The sequence below is a fragment of the Pelmatolapia mariae genome, linkage group LG10_11 (genome assembly GCF_036321145.2).
Source record: "Pelmatolapia mariae isolate MD_Pm_ZW linkage group LG10_11, Pm_UMD_F_2, whole genome shotgun sequence".
NCBI lineage: Eukaryota > Metazoa > Chordata > Actinopteri > Cichliformes > Cichlidae > Pelmatolapia > Pelmatolapia mariae.
This window is the reverse complement of record NC_086236.1, coordinates 2230997-2258495: the sequence shown is the minus strand read 5'-3', so window position 1 is coordinate 2258495 and position 27499 is coordinate 2230997. Positions and strand designations below refer to the sequence as shown.

General features: G+C 44.2%; 2 protein-coding genes across 3 annotated transcripts; one reads left to right on the top strand and one right to left on the bottom strand.

Annotated features, from left to right (window-relative positions):
* Positions 1–123: 123 nt before the first annotated feature.
* On the bottom strand, positions 124–22248 carry ap4m1 (adaptor related protein complex 4 subunit mu 1). 2 transcript variants are annotated; one of them, XM_063485095.1, is made up of 16 exons: positions 21921–22248; positions 21358–21419; positions 21060–21145; positions 20521–20627; positions 20310–20406; positions 19686–19796; positions 18393–18470; positions 17762–17824; positions 17455–17521; positions 16374–16427; positions 14311–14417; positions 13844–13935; positions 8108–8152; positions 7429–7479; positions 5445–5562; positions 124–4310 (listed from the first exon to the last, which is right to left on the bottom strand). In XM_063485095.1, exons 2-16 carry the CDS (start codon positions 21413–21415, stop codon positions 4119–4121), a joined length of 1326 nt encoding a protein of 441 aa, XP_063341165.1. In that variant the 5' UTR covers positions 21416–21419; positions 21921–22248; the 3' UTR covers positions 124–4118. The 2 variants fall into 2 exon arrangements, with proteins under 2 accessions (XP_063341165.1, XP_063341166.1); XM_063485096.1 differs by having other exon boundaries at positions 21358–21416.
* A 259-nt stretch (positions 22249–22507) lies between these two features.
* On the top strand, positions 22508–27417 carry rbmx2 (RNA binding motif protein X-linked 2). The gene is made up of 6 exons (XM_063486649.1): positions 22508–22575; positions 23435–23550; positions 24526–24577; positions 24662–24791; positions 26364–26547; positions 26635–27417. The coding sequence occupies exons 1-6, from the start codon at positions 22571–22573 to the stop codon at positions 27060–27062; spliced, it is 915 nt and encodes a 304-aa protein (XP_063342719.1). The 5' UTR covers positions 22508–22570; the 3' UTR covers positions 27063–27417.
* Positions 27418–27499: the final 82 nt, after the last annotated feature.

Here is a 27499-nt window from a genome sequence, read left to right as displayed (position 1 = left end):
GGCCCCCAGGAGTCCTCCACATTATGAAGCAATACAGAAATCAGGGAGTTGCTGATCTTTACTGTAGCTGATGTTTTTTCCCCAATAACACACCAAGAAACACAGTATGACAAAACAGACGTAAATTTTTTTTTTTTTATTTAAAAAGATACAAAACAAGTAGCGGAGCCCAAAAACTCGGAATGACTTTTTCCCATAGACGTCTACATGATCACTAACCACATGGTTTTAACTTGTCCGTCATTTGAGACGTGATGTCCTTACAGACTGGTCTGCAACCGTTTGGCAACCGCTGGTCAGTTGTGAGAGAAAAGTGTATTCCCCAACTCGTCAGCGATTGCTTTGGTTGCTAGCAAGTTGCTGCAATCATCCGTGGTTTGCATGCAACACGCCAATGTGTCTGCAAAGCTGTGAAAAAAGCAACACAAATAGAAATGTCGAAAATTCACCTTCAAAGTGAAATTTGTGCCTTCTGACACACATCGGCGTGGTTCTGAGCCATCACTTGTACTTTGAAGGCGACCCTTCTCTGATTTGCATCGCACTATTTCAGGTTTCACCGTCACCACATCAGTAATTAGCAAAGCGTTTGCCCACAATTGGCATCTTCCAGGCAACCGAAGCAACCACAAAGACGTTTTTGTCGCAGCGTGCTCTTTGCAACCGATTTCACCAGGCATACGCTAACAACCTCCAGGAACCGTCACCAACTATTCAGGGAATACATACTTTGCCCTAATGTGTATCACCTCCAATACTGCAGACCACCCTGGAGGAATGCAGACTGACATCATGTGACAAGCCTCTAGGGGACTGGAGGTCTTTTTATGCAACCACAGTCATCGCCATCTATTGGTCTTCAGGTAGAACACGGGTTTAAGACACGTGCTTCATTTTTCCAACCTGTTCTGCTGGGCTTCACCTCAGCTTATCCGAGTGCCTGACCAATAAACTACGTGGTTTCAGGCTTTACGGAGCAGAGCCCACAGACTGAAGCAGCGAAGTCACAGTGACTATGTTCAACCTTCATCCAGAGGCCACGGTCGGAGAAAAGCCTTCAGGGCTGCTCTTGAAGGAAGCCCTTTTCCACCACTGCAAAAAATGCTACTCTGCCACTAGAAAAAATAAAAACATGTAATCTGTAAATCGCAATTTTGGGCTATTGTCTTCAAATTTGGACTTGTTTGTTTGTTTGTTTTAATCAATTTTAAATCATGCTTTTTATTTGTTTTTGTTTTTAATGTCTCTGTAAAGCACTTTGAATCACCTTGTTGTTGAATTGTGCTATAAAATAAACTTGCCTTGCCTTATTAAAACAACATTTCTTGAGTTACTGAGTGTCAGACTGACCCTAGTTTTGAGTTATTAGATTGAAATTTAAATGTAGTGTTAAAGACGAGCTTCCATATTTCCTCCATAGATGTTAATGTTCTTCTGAGCTGCTGTAGGAACAGTGTTTGCGCTGTAAAAGGACATGCAGGCGTTTGCCCTGTGACGTCATTGCAGGACATTTGCAAGTTAAGCCTGCGCCTTGTGCAGTTAAAGATTAGATGTTGTCACCTCGTTCCAGACTTAACACGCATTTCACAACTTCAAACTATTTTGTAACTAATTTCTGATATTATCAGCTGCAGCATCAGAACACTGAGCATCAACTGGGACGTTTCATCATTTAAGTTTTTAACCACGAATGCAGGCGTACAATAAAACAACAACTTATTTCTTATGACACAGGAATTTGTTCATATGTCACTTTTAGAACATTTAATCACAAAATAAATAAAAAAATGGTCTCGATGAGGTCATCCAGGTGGATGACATCTTCAGTCTCAGCTGACTGCAGGTTTGTTCAGTCACCTGTGCAACAATCAAAACCACAGCATCACATAATGTTTTCTGATGCAGACTGCCGTGACCTGTTTGTAAGGAGACCTGTGGTCAGCACAGACTCAAGAAAGTCACCTGGATGAATGAAAAATAGATTTTGCTGTTGATTCTGTTTAATTTCTTGACATATCAAAAACATACCCACTGTTAGCTTGTTGTAATGAGCAGATAGCTCCGTAGGAAACATGTTGTTTATACCATATTTCTATTAATCTTATTAACACACTGATATCAGTTAAAGTTTGAAGCTTAAGGCTGCGTACTTTCACTCTAGGCTTAGTCTGTTGGTTCATTGGCTTCGGTGCATTTTAGGAAACTTTCATTCATCTGATAAACTCTCTGCTCTCAGACTAAAGGCGATGTTACAGCAAGAGCAATGGGAAAACCCCACTCCCTTCTTCTGGGAAAGCATAATAAAATTATAGTTATTTGAACTAATTGCATTACTTCATAAATTCTGTCCTTAGATACACCAACAAAATTTCAATTTTTTTGAAAGTTCTTATTAATTACCAAGGGAATAACAGCATGCCGCTCATATCTGGAGGTTTGTTACATTTGACACTGAACAGGCGGCGCGCTCGAGAGGAGTGGAGTCACAGATCACGCATCAAGCATCGCCAAACACTCACTCGGTTTTCGAGGGCTTCATAATCCACTTAACACTAATTGGGTTGGAATGGCACTCCATGTGGCGGACCCTCCACGTGAACACGAGATGGTAGCTCAAAGGTAGCTCTTGTGCTGCCTACATGTGCTAACAACATCTGCTTTCAAAGGTCTCTCCTTCCAGTTTCTGCACAACATGAGGTTTGGATCAGAACGTTCTTCACTGGACTTTAAGGACTAACACGTTTATTTGAAGCTAGACAAACAGACACTTTACTCGATTCATCTAGAGCTCACAGTTGGTTCTTTGTGAACAGAAATATTTTATCCTGAATAAGCCCCAAAAGTTGGTTTTCTAACAGTGAAACCAATACAGAAGTGCCTTAAACCTGTATTCTTTTTAATGGCCACCAGGGGGCCAATGAATTCTCGTCCTGTGGACCGTTATCTAACCTAGTGGGCTGTGACGGTACTGCAGGTGTCATAGAAATTCAGTTTTAATTTACTTACAAAGTACAATTACATATTTATATTAATTTATGTGAACTTGAACTGCAGGAGAAGTTTGTGTCCTAGTGACAGATGGGTCACGTTAGCCTTAACTCTTTGCATATAAACTGCTAATGCTAATGGGTAACATTAGCAGTTTATAGCCAACAGACTGATTTTGAATAAAACTGTCATGTAAATGCATCACTCTCTCACACTTTGATCAGAGTGGAGGTTTTGCAGCACTCCTGACTTTGGGAATCGCTGCTCTAAGTCATTGACTTCTGCAGAGTAAGACCGGTGACCTAAGCAGAGGCTTCATCACATGTGCCAAGGTGGTTTCGCCCTTAACCCCCACTGATGGTAATGACCCATGCCAGCGACTGTCAGGATCGATTCCAAACAGGTTAAATACCAAGGACTCTCCACCTCTTGTTTTAGAACTGAAGAAGCTCCTTGGATGAGACGTGACATGTCTTTACAAACATAAAGAAGTCACGCTGCCTTCTTTTCCCCCAAACTTTAGGACTAGCAAAGACAAACAATGTCAAATTAAACCAGTTAGCTCCAGCATGGCTCTTCTGAACATCAGCATGAACAGCAGCTGAAGGAATTCAGTAGTTTAAACTTTAGTTTGAACTTGAGCAAAAAGAACACAAGAACTAATAACAGGGATTGTTTATAAAGGCCTGAATGGAAATGTAACAGCTGGCTCTTCATTTCCAGGATGCTTACATCCTCATCATCAGCGCCACCATCCATCCATCCTGAGAGGCTGCTCAGAGGAAACAAAGAGCCACACAGTGTCCTAAAGGTCAATTTTAATTTAAACTTTATGTCATGCCTAGAAGGTTAAATGCAAGGAGGACAAAGAGAAGTGGAACTGGTCACTGAGCAGAAATGATTCAACTGAATCAGCACATACAAGAAACTTCTCACCAGAGTTTTTCAAGCTTCCTCTTCTCTGATATTCCTGAACTAAAGCAGCTCCGATTCTGCACAAACCACCAAACACAGAGTCACAAAAGGATGAAACAGCGAGAATCACATTTGCATTATTGATGTCACGTGTCTCGTCTCCAGTCCTGTGATCAGTCAGTAAGATCATCTTCTCGCTGAGGTAATCCAAATGTTCAGATCCGGATCGTGTAGGAGTCCGAGTGGGTGACGTATCGGACCCAACGCTGCGAGGGGCCAGGCTGGATGGGCGACAGGCGCAGGAAGCGGATCTGCAGCCCCGTGGCAGTGATCTTCGGCAGCTCGAAGCTCAGGCCCACTGGACCGACCTCCAACATAGAGGCCGAGCTGAGGCTGGGGACCTCCAGCTGAAAACGGGGAGGACAAAGGTGAGGGGTGGGGGTGCTCGTTAGTTAATAATTTATATGTTCATGTGATAACTTGTTATCTTTCACACAAACTACAGGCAGCCGAGGTTTTCAATATCACCTCACACCTGTCTGGAGATTCGCACAAACATTCGCAAACCTCTCAGTAAATTCATATTTTTCCCTAGCAACCGGTGGTTGCCGGGCGGTCACTACCAGCCTTTAGGCCTGTGTGAGCAGCGTGCTGGAAGCCAGCGTGACGGAAGTAAAGCTAAACGTTTCCTCTATTAATATTTCTGTTTTCTAGGAACTTTTTAATCACATTGATGGTAATGAATCAGATTAGCGTGTTTTCACGGGACTGTGCAGTCATGTGAAAACACGCCATACTTGTTCAGGCTTTTTCCAATTGCACTGTCTGTTTCCTTCAATCAAAGCACAAATCTAAAACCTGAACTTTTTCTTAGGATTAGACACATCACTGCACCATCCTCCATCTTGATTTCAGTGATCACATGACCACTTTGCCTCTTGTTTGGAGGCAGGTGCCACTGAGGGAGGATGTCCTTTCCTAAATCTCTAACAGACCAATCAGCACGCTGTAACAGAGGGCGTGAACATGAAGAATAACGTGTAATTGGAACTCCCGATCATTTTTGTCACTGCTGTGATGGCGGCCATGTTTGCGCTTCGTTTTTGTGAAGCTGGAGGAAGCGGTTCAGTGTCGCCCATCTGTAATTACATTTATGTGTTTGAAAATTACATTTTGACCTGAATCACAAGAGTTTGTGTATTTGATTGTTAGTATGAACAAATTTCCAGATATTCCAGGCGTGTGTGGTCACCACACATGGGGCGATCGTGGCTCAAGAGTTGGCAGTTCGTCTTTTAATCGGAAGCTTGCCGGTTCGAGCCCCGACTCCGACAGTCTCAGTCGTTGTGTCCTTGGGCAAGACACCACTCCACCCTACTGGTGGTGGTCAGAGGGCCCGGTGGCGCCAGTGTCCGGCAGCCTCGCCTCTGTCAGTGTGCCCCAGGGCAGCTGTGGCTACAATGTAGCTTGTCATCACCAGTGTGTGAATGGGTGGATGACTGAATGTAGTGTGAAGCGCTATACAAATACAGGCCATTTACCTTGAACAGCGCTGAGAGCTGTGTCCCTCCAGCGAAGCGAGCGATCTGCCAGACGACGGCTCGGCTCTGCGGCTTCAGCTCGGCGCTCTGATCCGGGCTGCTCAGCTCCTGCGACAAACTGAGCAAACAAACAAACGTGAGCGGCTTCATTCACACCTGACAACCTGCTGCAAACCACACACCACCCCTGCCGGAGGTCAGAGGTCACCTGGCTGCTGTTACAGACATAATCTCAGTGTGCGGCGGCGAGGCGGAGAAGCTTTCAGACATGATTTGATTGGTAATCCTGACGGCAGCTTTCAGCTGATGTAACCGTCATTTTCCACAACGCTGCTCCGTCCATAACTGAACTCTGTGGTCGTTAAACTGACCTCAGCTCTCCAGTCATGGCGAGCGTAACGTAACGGCTAACAGGAAGGACGCAACGTTCATCAATCACTCGCAGCTGTCGGCAGCAGTTTGTAAAGCAAGGCCTCAGATGAGACTTCATTCTGATTCAAGCAGCTCAAAGCCGTCTGGAGACATTTAGGAAACATTAGACTTTAACCTCCTTGGACCAGGCGTCCACATATATGAACATCACATTTTGGGTTGTCTCGACCAAAATACTCAATTTTGCTCTACAAGGGCCTGATATCCACTTACGAGGACGTTATGCTGCCACTATTCTATCAAAATTTAAAACGAATGTCCTCATACGTGGATCTCATTTTCATCAAAAACAAAAATCAGGTAATTCTTTGTTTTTACATTCATCGGGTCCCAATCAGCCCAAATAGCAAAGAGACATTAAAAATGGCATTAAAGAGTTTGTGTCTTAGGAGGTTAAAGCTTTAAACTTTTGAAACATTTTTCTTAAAACTTCGTGATGAAAACTTCATCGCTGCGAGTTTGCCACATTAATACAAGCTGTACAGAAACCACCTCAGCTCACACCTGCTGTGGAGAAGCTGGAAGATTTACGCCTGGATGGAGCGAGAAACCACGACCCCTCTGCCCCCCAGCCTGAATGCTGGCCAGACTCTTCTGTGTGGAGCTTGTGTGTATTCTATGGTATTCAATGCAAGTCGGGCTCCACGGTGCTGGGCAGCGAGCACCAGAGGACGTCGAGCCCTCGGGCCACCCTCTTCTGATTGTTTGCTCAGAGACGTTCGCATCAGCGACCTGCTGGGATGCGTGTCGCTCTGACAGCGCTCGCCCTGTTCCTCCTGACACAAAGCAGCAGATACCGGCTCTGCTGATGGGTTAAGGACCTGAGACTGTGCTGGGAGACACAGCAAAGAGCTGGACTACTTGTGCACCCTCCACAGGGTCCAGGTATCACCTCCTGCTAGCAGCAGTGACACTGAGACTAGCCAAATGCAAAGTGTCCTGTCACAGGGTTTGTCTCGTTGTTGGCCCTCTGAACCTGATTTACCCCCCCGATCAGTATCCCTGATGTTTCATTGAAATGACGGCACAGTGATTAAAAAGCGGCCCTGTAATCTTTCTGATCAGTGGATTACAGGGATCTGATCATGTGATCAGTGCTGTGGTGAGTTTGACAGGCTTTTAAGTAAATTGATGTCTTTTTGATTTTACTGGTTTGGACTTCACATGACGTGAGAACCTAAACCAACACCATCACTGCTGCCTGTACGTCACTGGAGGCGTTTTCACCTGTGACTGTGCAGCAGGACTCTGTGTCTCGAGGCCCTCCACACATCGCTGACTTTGATTTCCATGACTTTCCTTAACAAATAAGAACCGCCCCTCCTACTTTGCTAATGTTGTTTTCCATTTAAAACATTTCTAAGAAGAGCTGCGATTTCTTCACAGGCTCGAGGAACTCTCGTCTGGCCTTAAGCTTCCTGTTCGGGCAGGTGTCAGTGACGTGCAGAAGAACAACAACTGAGTCACATTCAAATTGAAGCGCCGGCGCTGCGTTTACATACAGACTGATTTCCATGAGAAGCAGCAGCTGGTTTGAATGGCAGCGCCTCACCTCACAGAGCCTTTGGGGACGGGGATGGTGGCACACACGTTGATGGCGGCGCTGCAAAACAAAACAATGACGTCATCATCATCGTCATCCTGATCTGTCATTATCACTCGAGTGCTGCACTGACGGCTCAGCTCGGGCCTCGCTTTGTTCATCGTTACCTAAAAGTCACACCTGTGATGTTTCCTGAGCTCAAACCTGATCAAACGATGTTTTTGGAGGCATCATTTCAAAGGATCGCTGAGATTTACAGTGATCGTAAAAAAAGCTGTTAAAGCTTTTTCTCCAAAGCAGTGATTCACTCAAAGTAACATTATTCTGCTCGTTTCCCTCCTCAGATCAGAATAATCCTTCTTTATCTTAAACAGCTGAGAGGAAAGGAAGGAGACTCAGATATCCTCAAACTCTAAAAAGACTGGATCCTACACTTCCCATCATGCCTCTGGATTGTGTGAGCCCCTGCTGACTGCTTCCCCAGATTGAACTCTCCTTTTTAATTTGGTGCGCTGGCCCTTTAAAGCGGCGTCTGGCTGACAGCAGCTCGTGTCGTTTCCAACATGGACGCCGTGAATCATTCAAACACACCTGCTGCACCTGCAGACGGCCTCAAGCAAACATGTCTGCTGCTTCCATCGCAGCACCTGAAGCGCTTTCTGTGTAAATATGTGGGATACAAACAGACCTCTTTGGTGGTAGATCGCAGCGAAGCTTCATGTACATCAGCAGCCTGCAGAGAGGAGAAACTCGTTTACACAGAACGTCCCAGAGCTAATAAAACCAGCTACAACAAAACCATGATGGTGCTGAGTAAAGCTGTGAGCTCCTGTGTGATGTTAGTGAACAAGCTGATCTCCCCAAGGTCAAAACTAAAGAAATAAAATAAATAGAGAAGTTCAGTCACCGAAAACTGAAACACAAAGGCTGCCAGTAAACTGTGATGTGACTTTACTGCAGAAGGTTTTCTTGTACGCTGATAAAATGAAAGAAACACAGAGACAGGCTGGCAGGTCAGCAGGTTAACTTTAGGTTAATGAGCTTTAATAATCAGTTTATTCTATGCTTCAGTTTTAAGTTCAGTTACAATTTAAATACATGTTCCTCAGCTAAGGAGCTAAAGTCCTATACTGCAGTTCCTCTAATGTCCACTAGAGGCGACAGCGGTGAGTGGGTCCCCACACCAGAAACAAACATGTTTACAGCCTGAAACACAAACTCTTCATTCTCTGCACATCATTTCACACCTGTATTTTATAACTCATGTGTTTAAACTGCATTAAGGGTTATAGTTTCCATCAGGGGCGCGTCTGTGCTTTCGGAGCATTTCTGTAATATTCCTGCTGTGAGGTTGTTGGACCAACGGACCTTTCAGGAAGTCTGAGCTCCAGTTTTGGTGAAGTTCTGGGATGTTAATTGGATGTTTTTTAGCATCAGTTTGCAGATGGGATGCTGCAAACTGAAGTTAGGTAGTTTTAGCTGATATGATCAACAATCATTTGCATATTATTGATCATGAAACTGAGCTCACGGCACCATTGTTCATCAGTGGAGCTATTTCAGTCATTATGCAAATGTGGAGTTTATAAGGTTGGAAAGCTGCAGTCAGCTGAGACTGAAGAGTCACCAGGATGATGATGATGATGACGAACAGTATCCACTCTCTGGGATTCAATGATGGCTCAGTATTCCCCCTCTTATCCACATACAGTCACATGGTTACGGTGTGACAGTCAGCACTGCACAGCCCTGTTGGGTAAATCTGCTGTCAGCCTGATGATGGACTGAGTTTTGTGCTCACAGCTCTCACACTGAGGCTGCAGCTGTTACTATAAAGCAGGGGCCGGCAACCCTGGGCACGTGTGCCACAGCTGGCACGCGAAGGGTTAACTGATGGCACAACCACAGCTGGACTGGCCCGATGGTGATTTTTCGTTTTTATGGGTCGATGATTTTTTTTTTTGTAACAGTATAAACAATGAAAGGTGGTGGATTGGTCAGGATCTGGTCGATGTGTAAAAATAACTCAGTTGTTTGGTGGTGGCTGTGGCGGAGCTTCCACAGAGGCCAGCAGGTGGATGAGGGAAAGGGGAGGCAGGAGGAGGAGAGACCCGAGGCGACCGCCGGTCCGAGTGTCAGGTGAACTGAACTTCAGGTAAGAAGTTATGACCTGCAGTCTATCTGGGTCAGATATAAACCAAGTTTAGGTGGAGTTTATTTTCATTGTGCTGACTTTTTACAGTCAGTTACAATAACTCGTACTGCGTACTAGCTAGCATGACGGAGTTTCTACACAGCTGGGTGGGTGCTATGATGTTACTGACAGTGAACTTTATTTTATTCATAAGGTTAGTTATTAGAGTTTCCAACCGTCCCGTAAAAAACAGAATCGTCTCTCATTCAGAGAAAATATTACGCGTTTCGTGTTGAGCTGAGAAGAGACGCAGTTTGTCCCGAACTTCAGCTACAATGAAAAAAGACACAAAGGTGGATTTATTCTGTGTTTACGCTGCACAGCTGCCTCTTCTTCTCTCATTCTCTCCCCCTCTCTCTCCTTTCAATCATGAAACTGATCAATAGAATAGAATAGAATAGCCTTTATTGTCATTGTACAGGGTACAACGAAATTGGAGTGCCACTCCCTTGGTGCAAAAATACAATAATAAATATAAATGTAAAATATAAAAGGTGCAATAAAACAAACAATAGTAGGTACAATATATACAGGATAGCAGCATTAATATAATGACAGTAAGAATAGCAGCATAATAATTGACGGTGACAGTATGGTGTAACTAAGCAGTTTCAATTGTTTTTGTGCTTATTTACTATGGTGATAGCTCTGGGAAAGAAGCTATCCCTGAATCTGTTTGTCCTGGTTTTATGTGACCTGTACCGTCGGCCTGATGGTAATAGTTCAAACACTTGATTGCTGGGGTGAGAATGGTCCTTGATGATATTGCCAGCTCTGCTGAGGTACCGAGAGTTTGCAATGACCTCCAGGCTGGGCAGAGAGCAGCCGGTGATCTTCTGGGCTGTGTTGATGACCCTCTGCAGTGCTTTCCTGTCTGTAGCTGAGCACCCTGCATACCATGTTGTTATGCTGTACGTTAGGATGCTCTCTATGGTGGCTCTGTAGAATGTCACCAGCAGCCTCTCCTCCAGGTTGTTCCTCCTGAGCACTCTCAGAAAGTGGAGACGCTGCTGGGCCTTTTTTACCACCGCCGTGGTATTTGCAGTCCAGGAGAGATCATCAGAGATCTGCACGCCCAGAAACCTCATGGAGTGTACCCTCTCCACACAGTTCCCGTGAATGTGCAGTGGGGCCGGGTCTGCTCTGCCCTTCCTGAAGTCCAAGATGAGTTCTTTAGTTTTTGTGGTGTTCAGTTGGAGGTTATTAACTGAACACCACTCAGTCAGTCTGTTGACCTCATCTCTGTAGTCCGACTCATCCCCCCTTGAGATGAGTCCAACCACGGTGGTGTCATCCGCAAACTTTATGATGGTGTTTGAGAGATGGGTAGGGGAGCAGTCGGATGTGTAGAGTGTAAACAGGAGGGGACTCAGAACACATCCTTGTGGAGACCCGGTGCTGAGTGTGATGGTGCTGGACAGGTGGGGGCCGAGTCTGACAGACTGTGGTCTATTTGTCAGGAAGTCCTTGATCCAGAGGCAGATGGGGGTGGAGAGTCCCAGGTGAGACAGTTTCTGGACCAGGATCTCCGGGATGATATGATTGAATGCTGAGCTGAAGTCCAGAAAGAGCATTCTCACATAGCTTCCTCGGTGCTCCAGGTGACTCAGCGCAGTGTGGAGCGCTATGGTGATAGCGTCCTCGGTGGATCGATTTGTCCTGTAGGCAAATTGGTGGGGGTCCAAAGTGGAAGGCAGACCGGCCCTGATGTGCTGACAGACCAGTCTCTCAAAGCACTTCATCACTACAGGCGTAAGTGCAACAGGCCTGTAGTCATTTGGGCTGGCCACAGCTGTCTTTTTGGCGATGGGGATGATGGTGGAGGTTTTGAGGCAGGGCGGGACGGTGTTTAATGACAAGGAAAGGTTGAAGATATTTGTGAAGACTCCGGTCAGTTCGTCAGCACATGCTCTGAGAACCTTTCCATGTATTCCATCAGGACCTGCCGCCTTCCTGGGATTCACTGACCTTAGAGCACACCTCACTTGATGCTCCCTAAGTGTTAGTGTGCCGGTGCTGGGGGCGGGTGGAAGTGGTGTGACAGCTGAGGGCCTGGTCGTCTCAAAGCGGGCGAAGAAACGATTTAGATCCTCAGCCAGCGAGGCATCAATCCTAGATGTCGCCTGGTTATTGCTTCTGTAGTTGGTAATGTGATTGATCCCCTGCCACATTTTTCTGGGGTCGTTGTCAGCAAAGTGATCTTCAATCCTCCTCCTATAGGCAGCCTTAGCTTTCCTGATGCCTCTACTCAGGTCTGCCCTGGCCGCCCTGTACGCAGCCCTGTCCCCTGACTTGAAGGCAGTGTTGCGGCTTTTTAGGAGGGATTGCACTTCGCTATTCATCCAGGGTTTTTGATTTGGAAACACCCTGACCCTTTTGTTGACGGTGACATTATCAACACAGTTCCTGATGTACGAGAGTACAGTGTCCGTGTACTCCTGGAGGTTGTGGCTGGAGAATAAATGATCAGCTGATCGGCTTTTCTCTCTTGTTTGTTTATCGCCCACTTTGTGCCAGAAAGAGGAAACCAGCGGATGTCGCGCTAAACAGCAGCAGCACGTTTACGCTTGATCAGCTGTTGTTAGAATTTATTTAATAATAATTTCTAGTATCAGCTGATGTTTGCTGGAGCCACAGCTGTAAAGCTGCTGGTCATGATATCAGTTTGGATATGTGGTGAGAGGGAAACATGAAGATGAAACCAGGAGATGTCCTTACTGAATCATCAGAGCTGAACAGCTGATGGAGAAACAGGTTTACCTTTTAGGTGACATGAATGAGTTGAAGTTATGAACTGTTTCTGAGAGACAAATAACACCAGGATCCTTTTCTAAGTAGCTGACAGCTGTTAACTGTGCAGGGGCGGGTCTAGCAAAGTTTTGCCAGGGGGCCAGGTAGGGCATTAACAGGGAAAGGGGGGCACAAAGAAATACTTTTCTTTCTTATTCTTATTTAAAATATCTCGCTTTTATTAAATAATTATCTGAATCTTACAACTAAAGTTTTTATCTGATGTAAAATGTATAGAAATCATAAATATACCAACAAGACTGTACATCACTGTCACAGCAGTGTTGGCTTTCATTCAAAGCTTGCATTTTCACCTGCTGGACATCACTACCTGACAGGTTTAACTGTCTTCAGAACATTGCAGAGGCCTTATTGACAGTATTTGGCTCTACATATCTGTGTGAGCAGATTTTCTCTCACATGAGTGTCCTCAGGTAGCCTCTGAATGCTGGACACTCGGAGACCTGTGTCTCTGAGTGGGAGACCAGAGATCACATTAACATGTGTGTCTCTGTATTAGCAAACATGCCATATTGGCTTAGTTTATTTTTCTTATCATTGTTGTGAGGAGACCATAAATAGCATTTGTATTTTCTGTTGTACAGTTCATTTGCTTTTATGGATAAAAAGTCTTTTTGCTTTTTGTTTCAAAATAGCTGATAAGTATTCGCTGATAGCTGCCAACATCTGCGAACAAATATAATTCTATAAAGTTGTTCTATATAGTTTGTAACTGTTAATATAGAGCGTTATTAAATTTATTGCTAATGAAATCATATGGCACACTGACTTCTGAGGAAATTTTAGATGCACTCAGAATCAGAAAGGTTACCGACCCCTGCTATAAAGGATGAAGCTGGCGGCCGCAGCTACAGGAATAGAAGGCGAGCTGCACTAAAGCAGCAGGAAACGATGGAAGAAAGCCTGTTAACAGGGTGTAGGCTGAAAACTGCTGGAGCAGCCTGCTTCCTGTTTTCCAGCACATTTTTCCCTTTATGACCGTTAAATGTCAGTTTGAGCTCAGGGAAGCCTGGAGTGAACAAACAGGTGAAGAATCAGGCGGATATACCTGAAAGGGGGCGCCAGAGCTCACCCTTTAACAGATCAAACCTCACCTGCCTGCAGGAGGTGAAACACCTGCTCAGACTGTCTGCCCTCTGCTGGCACAACTGTCCAACAACAACCCTCACCCTGTTCTCAGAGCAGGACCTGCAACCAGCTGGTGAGCGATGTGTCCGTCACTCAGCATTCACCTGTTTCATGTTTGCATTGTATTTGTTTAACTTACAGATTTTATGAGAATCGTTTAAGGAGGCCACGCCACATTTTAACTGGGGAGTCTGAGGAGACAGTGCACCGCTGGAGCCTCTGCTGGACGTTAGAGGAACTGCAGGTTTCTGAACCTCATGTAGTTTGTGTTGATGTGTCTGAAGGTCCTACCTTCCTCCATTGTCTCTCTCGATGGTGGGGAAGAGTCGGAAAGGAAGCGCAGACGGCAGGTCGTCGCTGAGCTGGTACTGCATCACAGTTTGCTGCAAGAAGAGGAGATGAAGAGCATGAGGAGCAGTCGAGGAGGAAGAAACAAACTGCACACGCTCAGAGTTCAGTCTGATTTGATGATGTGAGTGAAACGTTTCAGTGTTGCTCGTGTGTTACAGACAGCGGACAGAAACCAGAGCGCGCTGCTGACGTAACCCTGAAACTACAACAGGTGAGTGCTCAGGCAGCTCCTTCATGCTCCTCTGTGACTCTGATGGTGCAGAGGAGCAAGCTCGCTTTCTGCAGGCAAAGCTGTCGCCTCCTGTTAAAAAGGAGTATTCCTTCCCACTGTTGCCAAAGTGCTTGCTCATATGGGGTCATATGATTGTTGGGTTTCTCTGTATGTATTATTGTAGGATTAGGATCACCTCTCCCTGGCTGGGACACAGTCGGAGGATCCGATGGCTGTCAAACTCATCCAGCCGCACCGCCTGGTGAAAGCTGCACTCGTCGACCCGAACGGCGGCGCCGTAACCTGAACAGGAACAAACACAGCAGGTCACACACACCCCCCCTTCATTTTAACCTGCACATCCTCTCGCCTTAGTGGATCCAACATCATGACCCACAAAAAAATAATCTGAATCCAGACTTTTCAGGATTCGGGGACTCCCAGATTAGTCCCGACTTCCTGCTCAGATCCGCTCCAACATTTTCAGTCATAACCATAAACTGACGGCAGCCGCAGTCCGGACTCTTTAACCAGCCCCGCTCAGTACGTGCCGACTTTCAAACCTTTAAATCCACCGTGAAGCTAATAAGCAAATAAATACGTATGTATCTGTGAAAAGCAACAACACAAACAGCAGCAGGAAATGAAATCTCTGAGGAAATGAAGCCGTGCTGTTTTTAATAACACCGACAGGATGAAGCACGTTTAACGCTGTTCTGTTTATGAGGACGGACATCGTGCACGGCTCAGTTTGTCTTTCTACTCACATTTCACTTTGATTTGATCGCTGAACAAAAACACGGCTGCAACATTTCAGCGTTTCAGCATGAAAGGTGTATTACAGTTCGTGTGAATCAGGTCAGAAACACTAATAACTGTATGAAAGTGAGTAACAGAAAACTTCACCTGCAGTCTGACCCGGGTGCTGATAATCACTGATCACACCACTAAGTGTGATCACCTCTATAAGGTCAGTTTGCTGGTCTGCAGCATTAGACAGTCCTGTCAGGACGTCCCAGCGACTTCACCCCGAGCTCAGAGCGTGTGATGCTCACAGAAACTGCTCAGGCCTCAGTTAGCATGCTAACAGTCAACGATCATGACAGATTTGTAAGGGCTGTAGGAGAAAGCCTCCTCTCTGTAAAAAGAACACAGCACCATAGATTAGATGAACTCTGTATACCAGAGTATTCTAGTCACATGTGAGGTCATCTGTCCCACACATAAAGCTTGGACCAAACTGGGTCGTCAACAGGACAATGATCCGAAGTACAGCAGCAAATCTCCAACAGAACAGCTGAAAAATAAACTAATCAAGCTGCAATGGTCCAGTCAAAGTCCAGACCTGAGAGAGCTTTGCATGAACGAACAACTTGAATATAGAGTGGACCAAAATCGCCCCACAGTGATGTGAGAGCCTGATAAAGTCACACAGAAAAACAGTCACTGCAAATTAATGCTGCTTTAGGAGGTTGTAGTTGCTGCTGACTCAGTTCTTACAGAACTGCAAACAATAGTGAAAAACTTTGTTTTCAAATTACTTGTCACTTAAAAGTGTGGCCATGTTACTGCTTCTTCTTCCTCTTTTCTCTCAGTAGCCAAAGGAGCTCCTCAGGGCTCCATATTGGCACCACTGCTCTTCTTCTTCACGGGCAGCACGGTGGCACGGTGGTTAGCACTGTTGCTGCACAGCAAGAAGGGTCTGAGTTCAATTCCACCATCATGCCGGGGTCTTTCTGTGTAGAGTTTGCATGTTCTCCCCGTGTTTGTGTGGGTTCCCTCCGGGTACTCCGGCTTCCTCCCACCATCCAAAGACATGCAGTTTGTGGGGATAGGTTAATTGGTTAATCCAAATTGCCCATAGGTGTGAATGCGGGAGTGAATGTAAACGCCCCCGCGACCCTGAAAAGGAGAAGTGAATGGATGGATGGATGCTCTCCTTCATATATAAATAATATCAGTTAAATTCTGTATCCTGTTTCTGTGCAGACGACACGGTTGTCTATTGTTTATCCCCTTCACTGGTACAAACTCACAGATTCCTGCAGTCCATCTTTGTCTGGTTCTTCTTCTTCGCAGGTTAGAATAGTTTTGATGTCAAATCTGTAGGCCAGGCTTATACGAGCCTTTCTTCCGCCTGTTCACTCACTACTGAACACAGATTGTGGACTTCATATGTGCTGCATTTACTCTGTGATCACAACATAAAATAAATACAATAAACGAATGAAAGTCTGCGATGTGATTGTGCGTTTTTACCTCTGAGCTGAGACTTGCCGATGCTGAACTCTTCGTTCAGTCCGATTCGCATCTCTGTTAAAGAGACAGCACAGATACACCAAACTGAGACGAGAAGATGACATCGCTTCAGATTTTAGAGACAAAGAAACAAATCACAAGTATTAACGTATAAGACGTTTATTGTAATGCACATTTTAGTTGTACTGGTTCACTCGGTGCTGCTGGATTAGTTTAATTCAGATATGAGGAGAGCTAAACAAGAAAAAAAACAAAAACTTCTCTTTAGAGGATATTGGGGGGGGGAAGAGTCGAACTTCTGAATCGTAGGTTAAGTGTAGGGATCGAACAGCAGCATTCATGAAGCAGATGGTTCCTGACTGGGTTGCTGTTCTCCTGGACGAGAACATGAACCTGGGACTGTTCACGTTCAGGTTGTTAAGTTAGCAGTGTTGTTGTTGCTGTCATGCTGTGATGCTTTTACTGTTGCTGAGTGTGAAGATTAGCTGTGACTGAGGAAACCTGACCTGTGCTCAAAGTTCAAGGTTTATCTTTATTGGCTCATTATGAGGCGTTTGTTCACATTATAATAATAAACACAACAACAACAAAAAGTGCATCAACACCACTCAGAATAAACGAGCCGCAGCCTTTTAAAGGCTCGCCTTTTCTCATTGGACTGGCTGCTGCGTGCGCCACCTATGACATCATCAACCTTAATGACAGCTGTGTGTTTGATTGTCTGTGCGTTTCTCTGTTTGATGGGAAGTTGCTGGTACGACTTCACATCTCAGCAAAACTGAAGACTGATCTGATTTGTTTCCTCTCGTTTAAACGAGTAAAATCAGTCGTCAGGAACTGAGACGAGGGCGAGCATCAACTGACTTTAAATCCTCCAACACACTGGAGAACAAACGAAGCTTCATCTTTTCTTTACCACTGCTGATCCTTGGAAAGTCCACAGCAAGGTTTCAGTGCATCCACTCAGACACATCTGAAAACGGATGTGTCTGAGTGGACGGGACCAGCTGATTGAACCCTCCACAGACACCACCTGTGTGGTGGCTCGCTGAACCTCTTTTCGGTTGGTTGTGAGTCTCACCTGAGCAGCTCGGCATGTAGCACTTCACCCTGATCTCGCCCTCCACATCTGCCTTCATCAGAACTCCCTGCAGCACAAACCAAAGTTCACCACACCCGTGAAATCCAACCCAACAGCTCTGCACAAAGTTCTTTGTTTTGGTTGATTCATTTCAGAAATCTTTTGTAATTAAATGTTTTTTGACACTACCACATTCCTCAGATTATTCGGTCTTATTTGTTGCGAGTCTGAAACTGCACCACAAACACTTTTGGCCATTTTTAAGCTTTTCGGGTGTGACTGTTCCTCTCACGCTGCTGTTACTCACGTTGGAGCCGATGACGACCGTCATCCTCTCAATCACGTCCACAAATATCTCACTCTTCCCTCCCTGGAAAACACACACACACACACACACACACACACACACACACACCAGATGATCAGAAGCCGGGACATGAAAAGTTCTGTTTTTGTTTTTTTCCAGAAAGTTTTCAGTCCAGCTGGGACCAGACTATTTACTGAAATGTGACAGTCAGTTTCAAACCTGGTTATAAAACGGAGCGAATGGCTCAAAGTTCCCATAAAAACTGACTTAACTGAACTTTTACTAACTCATATCTCAGCTCATATCTCAGTGAACGACGACTGCCTCACCCTCGGCTTTAGGTTTTCTGAATGTTGATTTAACCTTCGTCTTAAACTAATCAGTTCATCTTCTTGGAAAAATTAAAGAATATCAACATTTGTACACCAGAAACAAAAACATGTATATGAATGTAGATTGCCTTCATTTTTTGAGGCTTGTTTATCTAAAAGATAAAAGCGCACTCCAGGGAAACGAGCCCACAGATCATCCACACACTTCAAATGAGAGCAGCTTGTTTTTCACTCGTCTGTCAGGCTGTCGGCGTCCTCTCGCTCAGCTGTTTCCCTCCCACAGGTGTGTGGGGATTTACCTGCTCTCTGCTGGACTGGATTGGCCTGGTGGCTGCAGAGCTTGGAGCCACTTTGCTTTGCTGCGTCTCTGCTCCAAACTGCAACGACAGCAAACAAATAAAAACAAGGTAAACAACGCGGTGAATACAGACTGTCAGCTGACTGCAGAATGAACACTTTCAACTAAAAATAAAATCTATTAAAGCTCCACGAAGGCTCTGAGGTCTCTGTTCCAGCACAGTTGTAAACTTTACACCGGGCCTGTCTGCCAGCTGCTTTGCAACCCGCCTCCACCCCAAATACCCTCAGTTTCTCCTGGTGTCTGATCATCGCTGCTGTCACTGCTCAGTAAATCTTGGTAATGTGATGCTCCTGCTCTAAAATAAACTCTCTTTTCTTGCTATAAAATAAAGGTGAAGACGATAAAACAAACTTGCCTTCTTGAGACAGACGAACACAACCTTACTAACTCACAGAGCTGCTAACAGTCAAACAGATCTAAGACGAGACATAATTAACTTTTACAGCCCAGTTTGACCAGCCAAACATTTCTCCTGGGGATCTTTACTATCGGCACAGACACGTTCCCTGGATGTTTAACAAAAACCAGACACAGGGGCTGATGGGAAACCAGGAGCGCTCAGAAACGTAAAACAACACGGAGGAGGAGCAAAACTTGTATTCAGCAGCAGAGCTGATAAGAGTAGTGCACTGAGGAGGTCAAACCCGTTTTCCCGTAACGTCCAGCCCTGGGTGCACGGACTTAAGGTCACAGATTTAAGGAGGAGCCCAGCGCTGACAGAGTAATCTGTCCTTAAACCCCCAAAATTTGGAGGAAGAAAACAAAACAGGCAGTTGTGTTGAGACATTATGGACTCAAGAAGACTGACCTTCAAAACATAGCTCAGATTATTTTCTTCGGCAGGTTAGACGACTCTAACATCGTCTGCAGTTCATCCAGAGCCTCATTAAGACCAGACAGCTGGAGGAAATGACATCCATCCGTGTGTCTAAGGACAGATTTACAAAGCACTGGATGGACCTCGGCTCACATATTTGTTTTCTGCTGCCTTAGAAAAAAAGCCCAAAGCCTCTGACTGTGAAGCAAACGTCCTGAACACCTGATTCAGCCAAAACTCCTGTTTTTAATCGTGATGTTATGACAGTACTTATTTCTCTGGGCCAAATCACCTTGAACAATCTGAAAACAAAAATGTGACAGTGATGCCTCCTGAGGACAGATGGCTGCGGTTCCCCTCGAAGCTGTTAAATGTCAAGAAACAAAGCGAGCGAGTGAGGTGGTGCTACCGTACCAGGCCGACATTGCTGAGGTCAAACAGGCTGAACGGCCTGGAGGTGACGGCTTCAGTCTGGATGAAGTTCTTCAGGACGTCAGAGGACGTCGTCTGGATGTAACCGTAGTCCTGACAGACAGAAGGAGAGGAGGGTGTTTACACGAGCAGAGGTTCATCAAAAGAAAATGTGACTAAATGCTTGTTTCCCTCTAAGAGAGATGGAGCAGGAGGTGCTAAATCTACACTACAGAAGAAGAGGAAAACATGCTGCTCCACCCACAGCTCGTGTTTTTACTTCTTCGCTGTAAACCTGAGCAATAACGAGCTCCACACTGCTTCCACTTCCACACCAACGGGAAAACTTTCATATAAGTTTGTCCGATGTGAAAAACGACTTTGTATAATTGGAAGAAAATTCATGGGAAATTAATGAGATCATGAACTCATCAGTGGAGCATTAACAGAGGTCACAGAAAAAGTGTGATACGTTCATTTTCACATAGACTTCTTCACAATCAGACCAGAGTCTTCCCCAGGTGGATATCTGAAAGAGTGCAGGTTTGAGGCTACGTCCTTCTTCACATATATTAAAACTTTACAGCACCACTTGTAGCCAAAAGGGGTGGCAGCACAGAGACTCACCACGATCTCGTCCAGCAGCTCGTAGATGAGGGCGAAGTTCATCTGCACCGACTTCTCTGAGAGGCTGCCGCAGTAATCTTTAACCAGAGCTGCTAACCTGCAACACAGAGCATGCTCAGTCAGCTCAGGTGTGCATAGACAGCAGGAGCTGTAACACCATCAGGTGCAGAGCCTCAAACTGTCTCAGGTCAGCTTACGGATGACCTCATACCTGTTGAGAAACTCAATAATGGTGAATGGCGAGGAGCCCGCCGTGGTCGTGGCGACCCAGTACAGTCCTCCCTGCCTGATGTGGACGAAGTAAAGATCCTTATGATTCTGCAGGAAAACAAAAGATGTTTAACCAGACATGAGGAGAAAATAACTGGTATTATAATCAAACATAATGATTCCTTCTTCTGAAATCTGAGAACAAGCTGCTCATTGTTGGTTTAAATGCTTTTAATTATGAGCTGACTGGACAGAGTCCGGACAGAGAGCAGATGTTGCTGCATTGCAACAGGTTTTGCAGCTGGAAAGCTGACCACGTCATGGAAACACTGGGAGCTAAATAAAATGAACCAAAACAGACACCAGAACATCCTGTGGGGTCCGAGTCATTCACACGGACCAATAATCTAACTGCTGTGAGGTGAACTGTTCTAACAAACCCTTCAAAAAGTCTGAGCTCCACTTTGTGTGTTTGGATGTTCCTGAGCATTAATCAGCAGGTATGCGTGTCTCAATAAAAAGAAGCCATAATTTATTTACCATGACGACCGGAGGCTGGTCTCCGGTCAGCGCCGTGACCTTCTCGTAGAAAATACTGACGATGTCGTTACCAGCTTCTCCACGGACTGGTGGGTCAGGTCAAGGTCGATGTCGACACACAAAATAAATAAAGCACATTTTCACATTCAGAATTGCCCCCATACGACCGACAGTATGGAGGTCCGGCACTGCCGAAATATATTTACAATTAAAGTTTACTTAATGGGGGACTAATACATTCATTCATACAGCTTTCATTTGTCCTGAGCAGTTTCCAGCTGTGGGAACAGAAGGATACAGTCTTTATAAATGAGATGGTCCCCCTTCGAGGACAAGATGAAGACCTGAGAGATCATCCTGCTGAGAGACACACAGGAGAAAGGAGAAAATAATAATCGTCTTTATTTACTTATATGAATTAATTATGTTGTAAACAAAAAAGGCATAAAGTGACAGAAATCGGTAACTAAATAAAAACACTGAAAAGGAGATAAAATCAAGTACAATCAGGAAAAAGTTGTTTTTTTTAAGAGGAGACTTAAGTAAGTACCTGAGGCCACGATTTGTTCAGGCAGATCGAAGCCTCAGGGCTCCTCATGCAAACACCCAGGTGACAGTAAATTATTTCGTCCTTAGTTAGCTCTAATGATTCTTATGCCGAATTTGATTTTAGAACCAAAGTAATCCGAGAAACCCTTAAATGTGATTTTAATGCGTGCATGGGCTAGAAGAAGTGAAAAAATATTTTTAAAATGACGGAAACTGTAAGCGACCTCAGTCTAAAGCGATTAGCATGCGCAAATTAGCTTTTCACGCTCATTTTGTAAAGCTGAGGTTAATAGCAGTTACTGATCTACTCACCCACAGATGGCCTCCGGGGGAACAGATGCAAAATAAATAAACAAATAAAAAAGTAAAACTTCAGGTTTCTTTTAACCCTTTTTTATCCCTAGGAAGCCATGACTGGCAGGGAAAGCTAATTTACTGATCCTAACTGGGAATTCGAGTGAGCTAACCCAGCATTTATTAACTCCTACGAATTCCCATGACAGCCATTCATAATTAACGGATGAATGATGACAAAACAGCAAAAATAAGATGTTAAAAGGTGAAATTCAAATTTAAAAAAGTGCGTTTGTAAGCTAGCTCCCGGCTATCCGGGTAGTTGACAGGTTAGTGTTTACAAACCGCGTCATCAGCTCGCAATTAGCGCACAGCGCCACCAGCAGTGCGGGAGGATAATTTAAGTGAAAATCCTGTTAAAATATTTAGAATTGTAACCCCATAAATAGCCTTTATAGTTACATCATCTTTCTATCAATATACAGTGGTATCTACACTCACACTAATGACAGTTTAGATATTTAGCCGTGTAAATGTAGCTTGTTTTAAAGACATCCTAACAGCAGGGGGCAGCACTAGCAGAGGCGGGAATTCAAACGGAAGTTGTTTCTGTCAGTGAGATTAGCCATTTTCAGCACAGCGTTGATGTACAGACCGTATAGTTGATCATGAAGTAAGTAATTCTTTTCTTATTAAGCGTTTAATTTAAGTTTTTTATCGTTTACTGATCAATGATAACTATTCGGTAATGATTATAGCCATTCGAAAATGACTATTCGCTACCCAAAGCGCCAGCTTGAAGATTGTTTGAGTACTTCTTCATGTACAATCTCGTCTCCCAGATTCCATTCAGAAAACCTGGGATTTTATGTTTATTTTCCACCAACTTTCCCCATAAAATAATCAGACACACTGTCTGCGGTTATTATACAATTATAGGAGCCTTATTTCAATTCGGCATACAGTAAAATAGCATAAAATTAAGCTTGGACCAGAGTTTGAAGAGGTGATCATCGCCTCCTGTTAGGCGATAGGAGGATTTTTCTTTACCGTTGCGGGATGTGTGTTAGCTCACTAAAATAAAAACGAATCAGAGCTTCACAGAGCACAAACACCCGTGTTGCGTTCCTGTCAGCGTGTTCACGGGGCTTTAAATCAGTCATAATCTGAATGGAGTTTGGTCTGTAGAAACAGACGTCATTACACTCCACATATCTGGAATCAGTGGTCTAAAAATCAGTTCTGTTTGTGCCTTATGTTTAGGTTTAAATTACATTTCTTTTATATTTTACTGTTTATGGCTGATGTCTTTTTATATTTTTGCCTTTTTATTATAAGCTCATAGATGATTAAGCTCATGTTTCTTCTCCAAATCCTCAAATTTAGCCTTGCAGTAATAAAACTTAAACGCTGGGTTGTAAGAGATGAAAGCAGATGACTGTCACATATTAATTACAGATTATGAACCAGGATTCTGAAAAGGAAACACTTTTCTTTCCCAGTGAAACACTTTCTTTTCTCTCTGTTTTCAGTCCTCTAACGAAGGTAAAGCTGATAAACGAGCTGAACGAGCGTGAAGCCAGCCTCGGGGTCAACGAGTCCGTTTCCTGGCACAGCGAGTACAAAGACAGCGCCTGGATCTTTGTTGGTGAGACTGCGTGACAAACTGAATAATCCACAGATTAGCAGATAATGAAAATAATCATTAGTTTAAAGTTGAGGGAAAAATGTAAACTGAGAGGAAGTAAAGGATTTTCTTTAGAAGCCACATCCTCACATGACTGATTCATTCACCATCCTTTGCTTCTTAGCTGACAGGTGGTCACCAGTCTGCCAAGGTCATTGGTCAGTCAGGGATTTCCTGTGCTCCCATTGGTTGTCATTTCTACTTCAAAGTTTCTGTCACTGCAACACAAACTTTTTGACTCTTCCTGATTGGCTTAAGTTCCACATGTCATGTATTAGTTAGCTTAAGAGGTTTTTCATAGACCGATATTTCTTATGTTCCAGATAAATGATCGACAGGTATCAAAATGGTCCCTACGGACCAATCAGATCTCTGGAAAATGACTTCACTCAATCTGGAAGATCCATGAGACATCCCGGATCGTGTAGTCTGTGTTGAAAATTCCCACTTAAAATCTAATACAAAAACCCTCAGACCGCCTTAAAATCTGTACTCTGAGTGATTCCAGCGATGGTGAAGCTGTTGTTCAGAGATCTAATTGGTCAGGTGATGGTGAGTTCCTACCTGCTGATCTATAATCTTGAACATCACGTGCTCTGGAGCTGTGCATCATAAGCATAAGTTACTGAGGTGGTAATAATGAACCACTTTTGTAACACCAAAGTGAAGCTAGTTTAAAAACCACAAATCCTGTTTCATAGTACACACCTCTGGAGAAGGGGTTTGATGAACCTCTACCCAAAAGTGGAATAGAAGACTTAGCTTTTTGGAAATATTCATTTTACATTAAATACTAATAATAGCAGTGTTGTTTTGTGTGCATCTGCTGGATGTTTTGTGTTGTTGCAGTGTTTATGTTACTGACATTAGTGATGAAGTAATGAAAGGTTTTTGGAGAATGAATAAACAGCGTTTTGGATGGTTTGTTTCCTGCAGGAGGGTTTCCATATGAGCTGACTGAAGGAGACCTGATCTGTGTCTTCTCTCAGTAAGTACCTCATCATTTCTTAACTACACTACTCACAGATGGGGAGCACCATGATTCACTTTGCTTTTCTCCTTGTCCTGTCAGGTATGGAGAGATCGTCAACATCAACCTGGTGCGTGACAAGAAGACCGGAAAGTCCAAAGGTTTCTGTTTTATCTGCTATGAGGACCAGAGGAGCACCATCTTGGCCGTGGACAACTTCAACAGCATTAAGGTGAAATGACACACTCTGCTGCACTGGTCTAAATCTCATCTGACTCATAGATTGCATTTTTTTCCTGTTAACACAGAAGTCAGTCATGGAGGTCCACAGGGTCCTGTGTGTCTAATAATACTGTTTGTGTTATACGGGAGAACACTACATCTGTTTTCATTGATATGCAGATGATACCCAGCTATATTTATCCAGCCACCAGATGACACAAAGTTAAACTACAGTTTAATTATTTAAGAAATCCTGGAGTCATTTTTGACCAGGACATGTCCTTCAACGCACATATTAAACAAATATGTAAGACTGCTTTCTTCCATTTGTGCAACATCTGTAAAGTTAGAAATATCCTGTCTCAGAGTGACGCTGAAAAACTAGTTCATGCATTTATTAGTTCCAGGCTGGACGACTGTAATTCATTATTATCAGGAAGTCCTAAAAACTCCCTGAAAAGCCTTCAGTTAATCCAAAATGCTGCAGCAAGAGTCCTGACAGGGACTAGAAAGAGAGAGCAGATTTCTCCTGTTTTGGCTTCCCTTCATTGGCTTCCTGTTAAATCCAGAATTCAAAATCCTGCTCCTCACATACAAGGTCTTAAATAATCAGGCCCCATCTTATCTTAATGACCTTGTAGTACCATATCACCCTATTAGAGCACTTCGCTCTCACACTGACGGAACAACTTTAGATCCTGAAGAAGGTTTTTCGAGGGTATGGGGCACACGGGGCCTTTTTGTGGTTGTGATAAGATGCTTCATCCCTTTTAGTCACTTTACTAGAGTTTTACAGGGAACAGCTGCAGAGATGATGATCCAGGTTTCTTAAGAAATTGGAAAATTTAGGATGTAAAGTTGTTTCATCAGCGTGGTCTGTCCGAACTATGATGAGGAACATGTGAACACTAATGTTGTTTTAATATTTTAATGGCCCTGAAGGAGTCATGGCTACAAGATAAGCCACCTGACTCACATGTAGATTAAAAGGTGACCGTTCATGTCCTCGAGCTTGTTGTGAGCAGACATCTATCCCACATGGTCACATGACCCAGAATGCACTTTTTTTTTCAGTTTTTTCCAGCAAATTATCAGAAAACTAAAACATCCAGAGGGTACGATCTCCTGTGTTGACAGAAAACCTTTTTTCTGGGAGTGTTTTTACTTTAAGTTTTATACTAAAAGAAGCCAGATCATTCCACTTCATGATGTCAGACTAGAGAAACAATCATGAACCTCATTTTCCTACATGCATGTGAGGCAGATGTTACACAGCAGATGATAGATTTATTTAAATACTCATACGAAGGCATATTCTATAAGAGCAGTGGATGTGGTAGTAAAGGCTAATCTCAGCCCTGGCTCAAGATGAATTTTAATTCCTGTTTGTTAATGTCGTTGTCAAGTGTGAGTCTGAAAATATTCAGCGTGTGAAGCTGAAGTTAATGTACGTAAACTATCAGCTGTTTGTGACGCGGTCACTGCTTCTGGGATTAAGAGCTCGCTGGTTGTTCGATTGACTTCAGGAGTTTAAAGGTTCCAGTGAGAGTGTTGATCTCTAACTGTTGGTCTGTGCTGTCAGATCAAAGGTCGGACGATTCGTGTTGACCACGTCAAAGACTACCGACCCCCCAAAGACGGCGAGGACATCGACGACGTGACCAAGCATCTGAGGGAGGAGGGCTGCGCTCCCAAAGTCGGCGAGTCTTCCCCCTCCTCTGAGGATGACGAGCAGTACGCCGTACCTGTGAAGAAGCCCAAGAAAGGTGAGGTCACATCCCGTCATGGGAAACCCGCCTGACACAAGATGAGGTGGATTTTTATTTATCTTCATTCTGTGCTCTCTGTTTCAGACAAGAAAGAGAAGAAGAAAAAGAAGAAGGAGAAGAAGAAGGACAGAAAGAGCAGAGCCTCTTCTTCATCACCACCTCCTGTTTCAATCAGAGTCAAAGAGGAGAAAGAGGACACCGGGTACGACAAATACAACCAGAGAGGGCCGCCACCAAAGCCAGGAGGACAACCGAATGGACAGACAGCGAGACACAACGAGAGACTGAGAGGGGAGGAAGAGGAGGAGAGGAGGAGGAGAGACACAGACCGGCAGAGAGAGGAAGAAAGGAGGAGGAGTCACGAGAGGGAGAATGACAGAAGCAGAGATAATGATAGAAGACGAGAGACGGAAAGAGAAAGAAGAAGAGACGATGATAGAAGAAGAGACACAGATCGGGACAGAGATGACAGGCGAAGGGAGAGAGACAGAGACTATGACAGGAGGAGGTAGACAGGACAGACAGACTGGACAGAAGAAGAACGTGGCTAAATACTGGAAGAAAATGATGTTTAAATCCAAGCTGAAATCAACACAAATGAATATATTTTAGTCCAGCTCCATTCTTAGATATTAATTTGATATTTCTTTTCATTTCAGCCTTTACCTTTATGCATTATTCATAAATGAAAATCCTTCTGTATCCTGTGTAAGCTCTGGAAACATTCAGACCAGCGCTGGTGTCACTGCTGGGCTCATCACACCACACCGAGTCTTTCTTAAGTTCAGGTTTTTGTTTAAACTTTAAGTGAAAAAAATTGAAGTCCACACGTCTGTCTGACAAAACGTTGATGTTTGTTTTACTGGAATGAGTTTTACAATAAATAAATATTTCTAGCTTTTGTCATGAACTCATTTTAAGCCCGTCCTGGTGACATCATGATGATGCC

What these genes read in the sequence shown, in the direction of transcription:
- rbmx2 (XM_063486649.1), top strand. An exon ending in CAGCGCCTGGATCTTTGTTG is followed by an intron (nt 23,551 to 24,525) that starts GTGAGACTGCGT and finishes TGTTTCCTGCAG; the next exon opens with GAGGGTTTCCATATGAGCTG. An exon ending in TGTGAAGAAGCCCAAGAAAG is followed by an intron (nt 26,548 to 26,634) that starts GTGAGGTCACAT and finishes TCTCTGTTTCAG; the next exon opens with ACAAGAAAGAGAAGAAGAAA.
- ap4m1 (XM_063485095.1), bottom strand. Translation starts at nt 21,415, where the DNA reads ATGATCTCTCAGGTCTTCATCTTGTCCTCGAAGGGGGACCATCTCATT. An exon ending in CCATCTCATTTATAAAGACT is followed by an intron (nt 21,146 to 21,357) that starts GTATCCTTCTGT and finishes CTGACCCACCAG; the next exon opens with TCCGTGGAGAAGCTGGTAAC. An exon ending in TGTGTCCCAGCCAGGGAGAG is followed by an intron (nt 13,936 to 14,310) that starts GTGATCCTAATC and finishes CTCTTCTTGCAG; the next exon opens with CAAACTGTGATGCAGTACCA.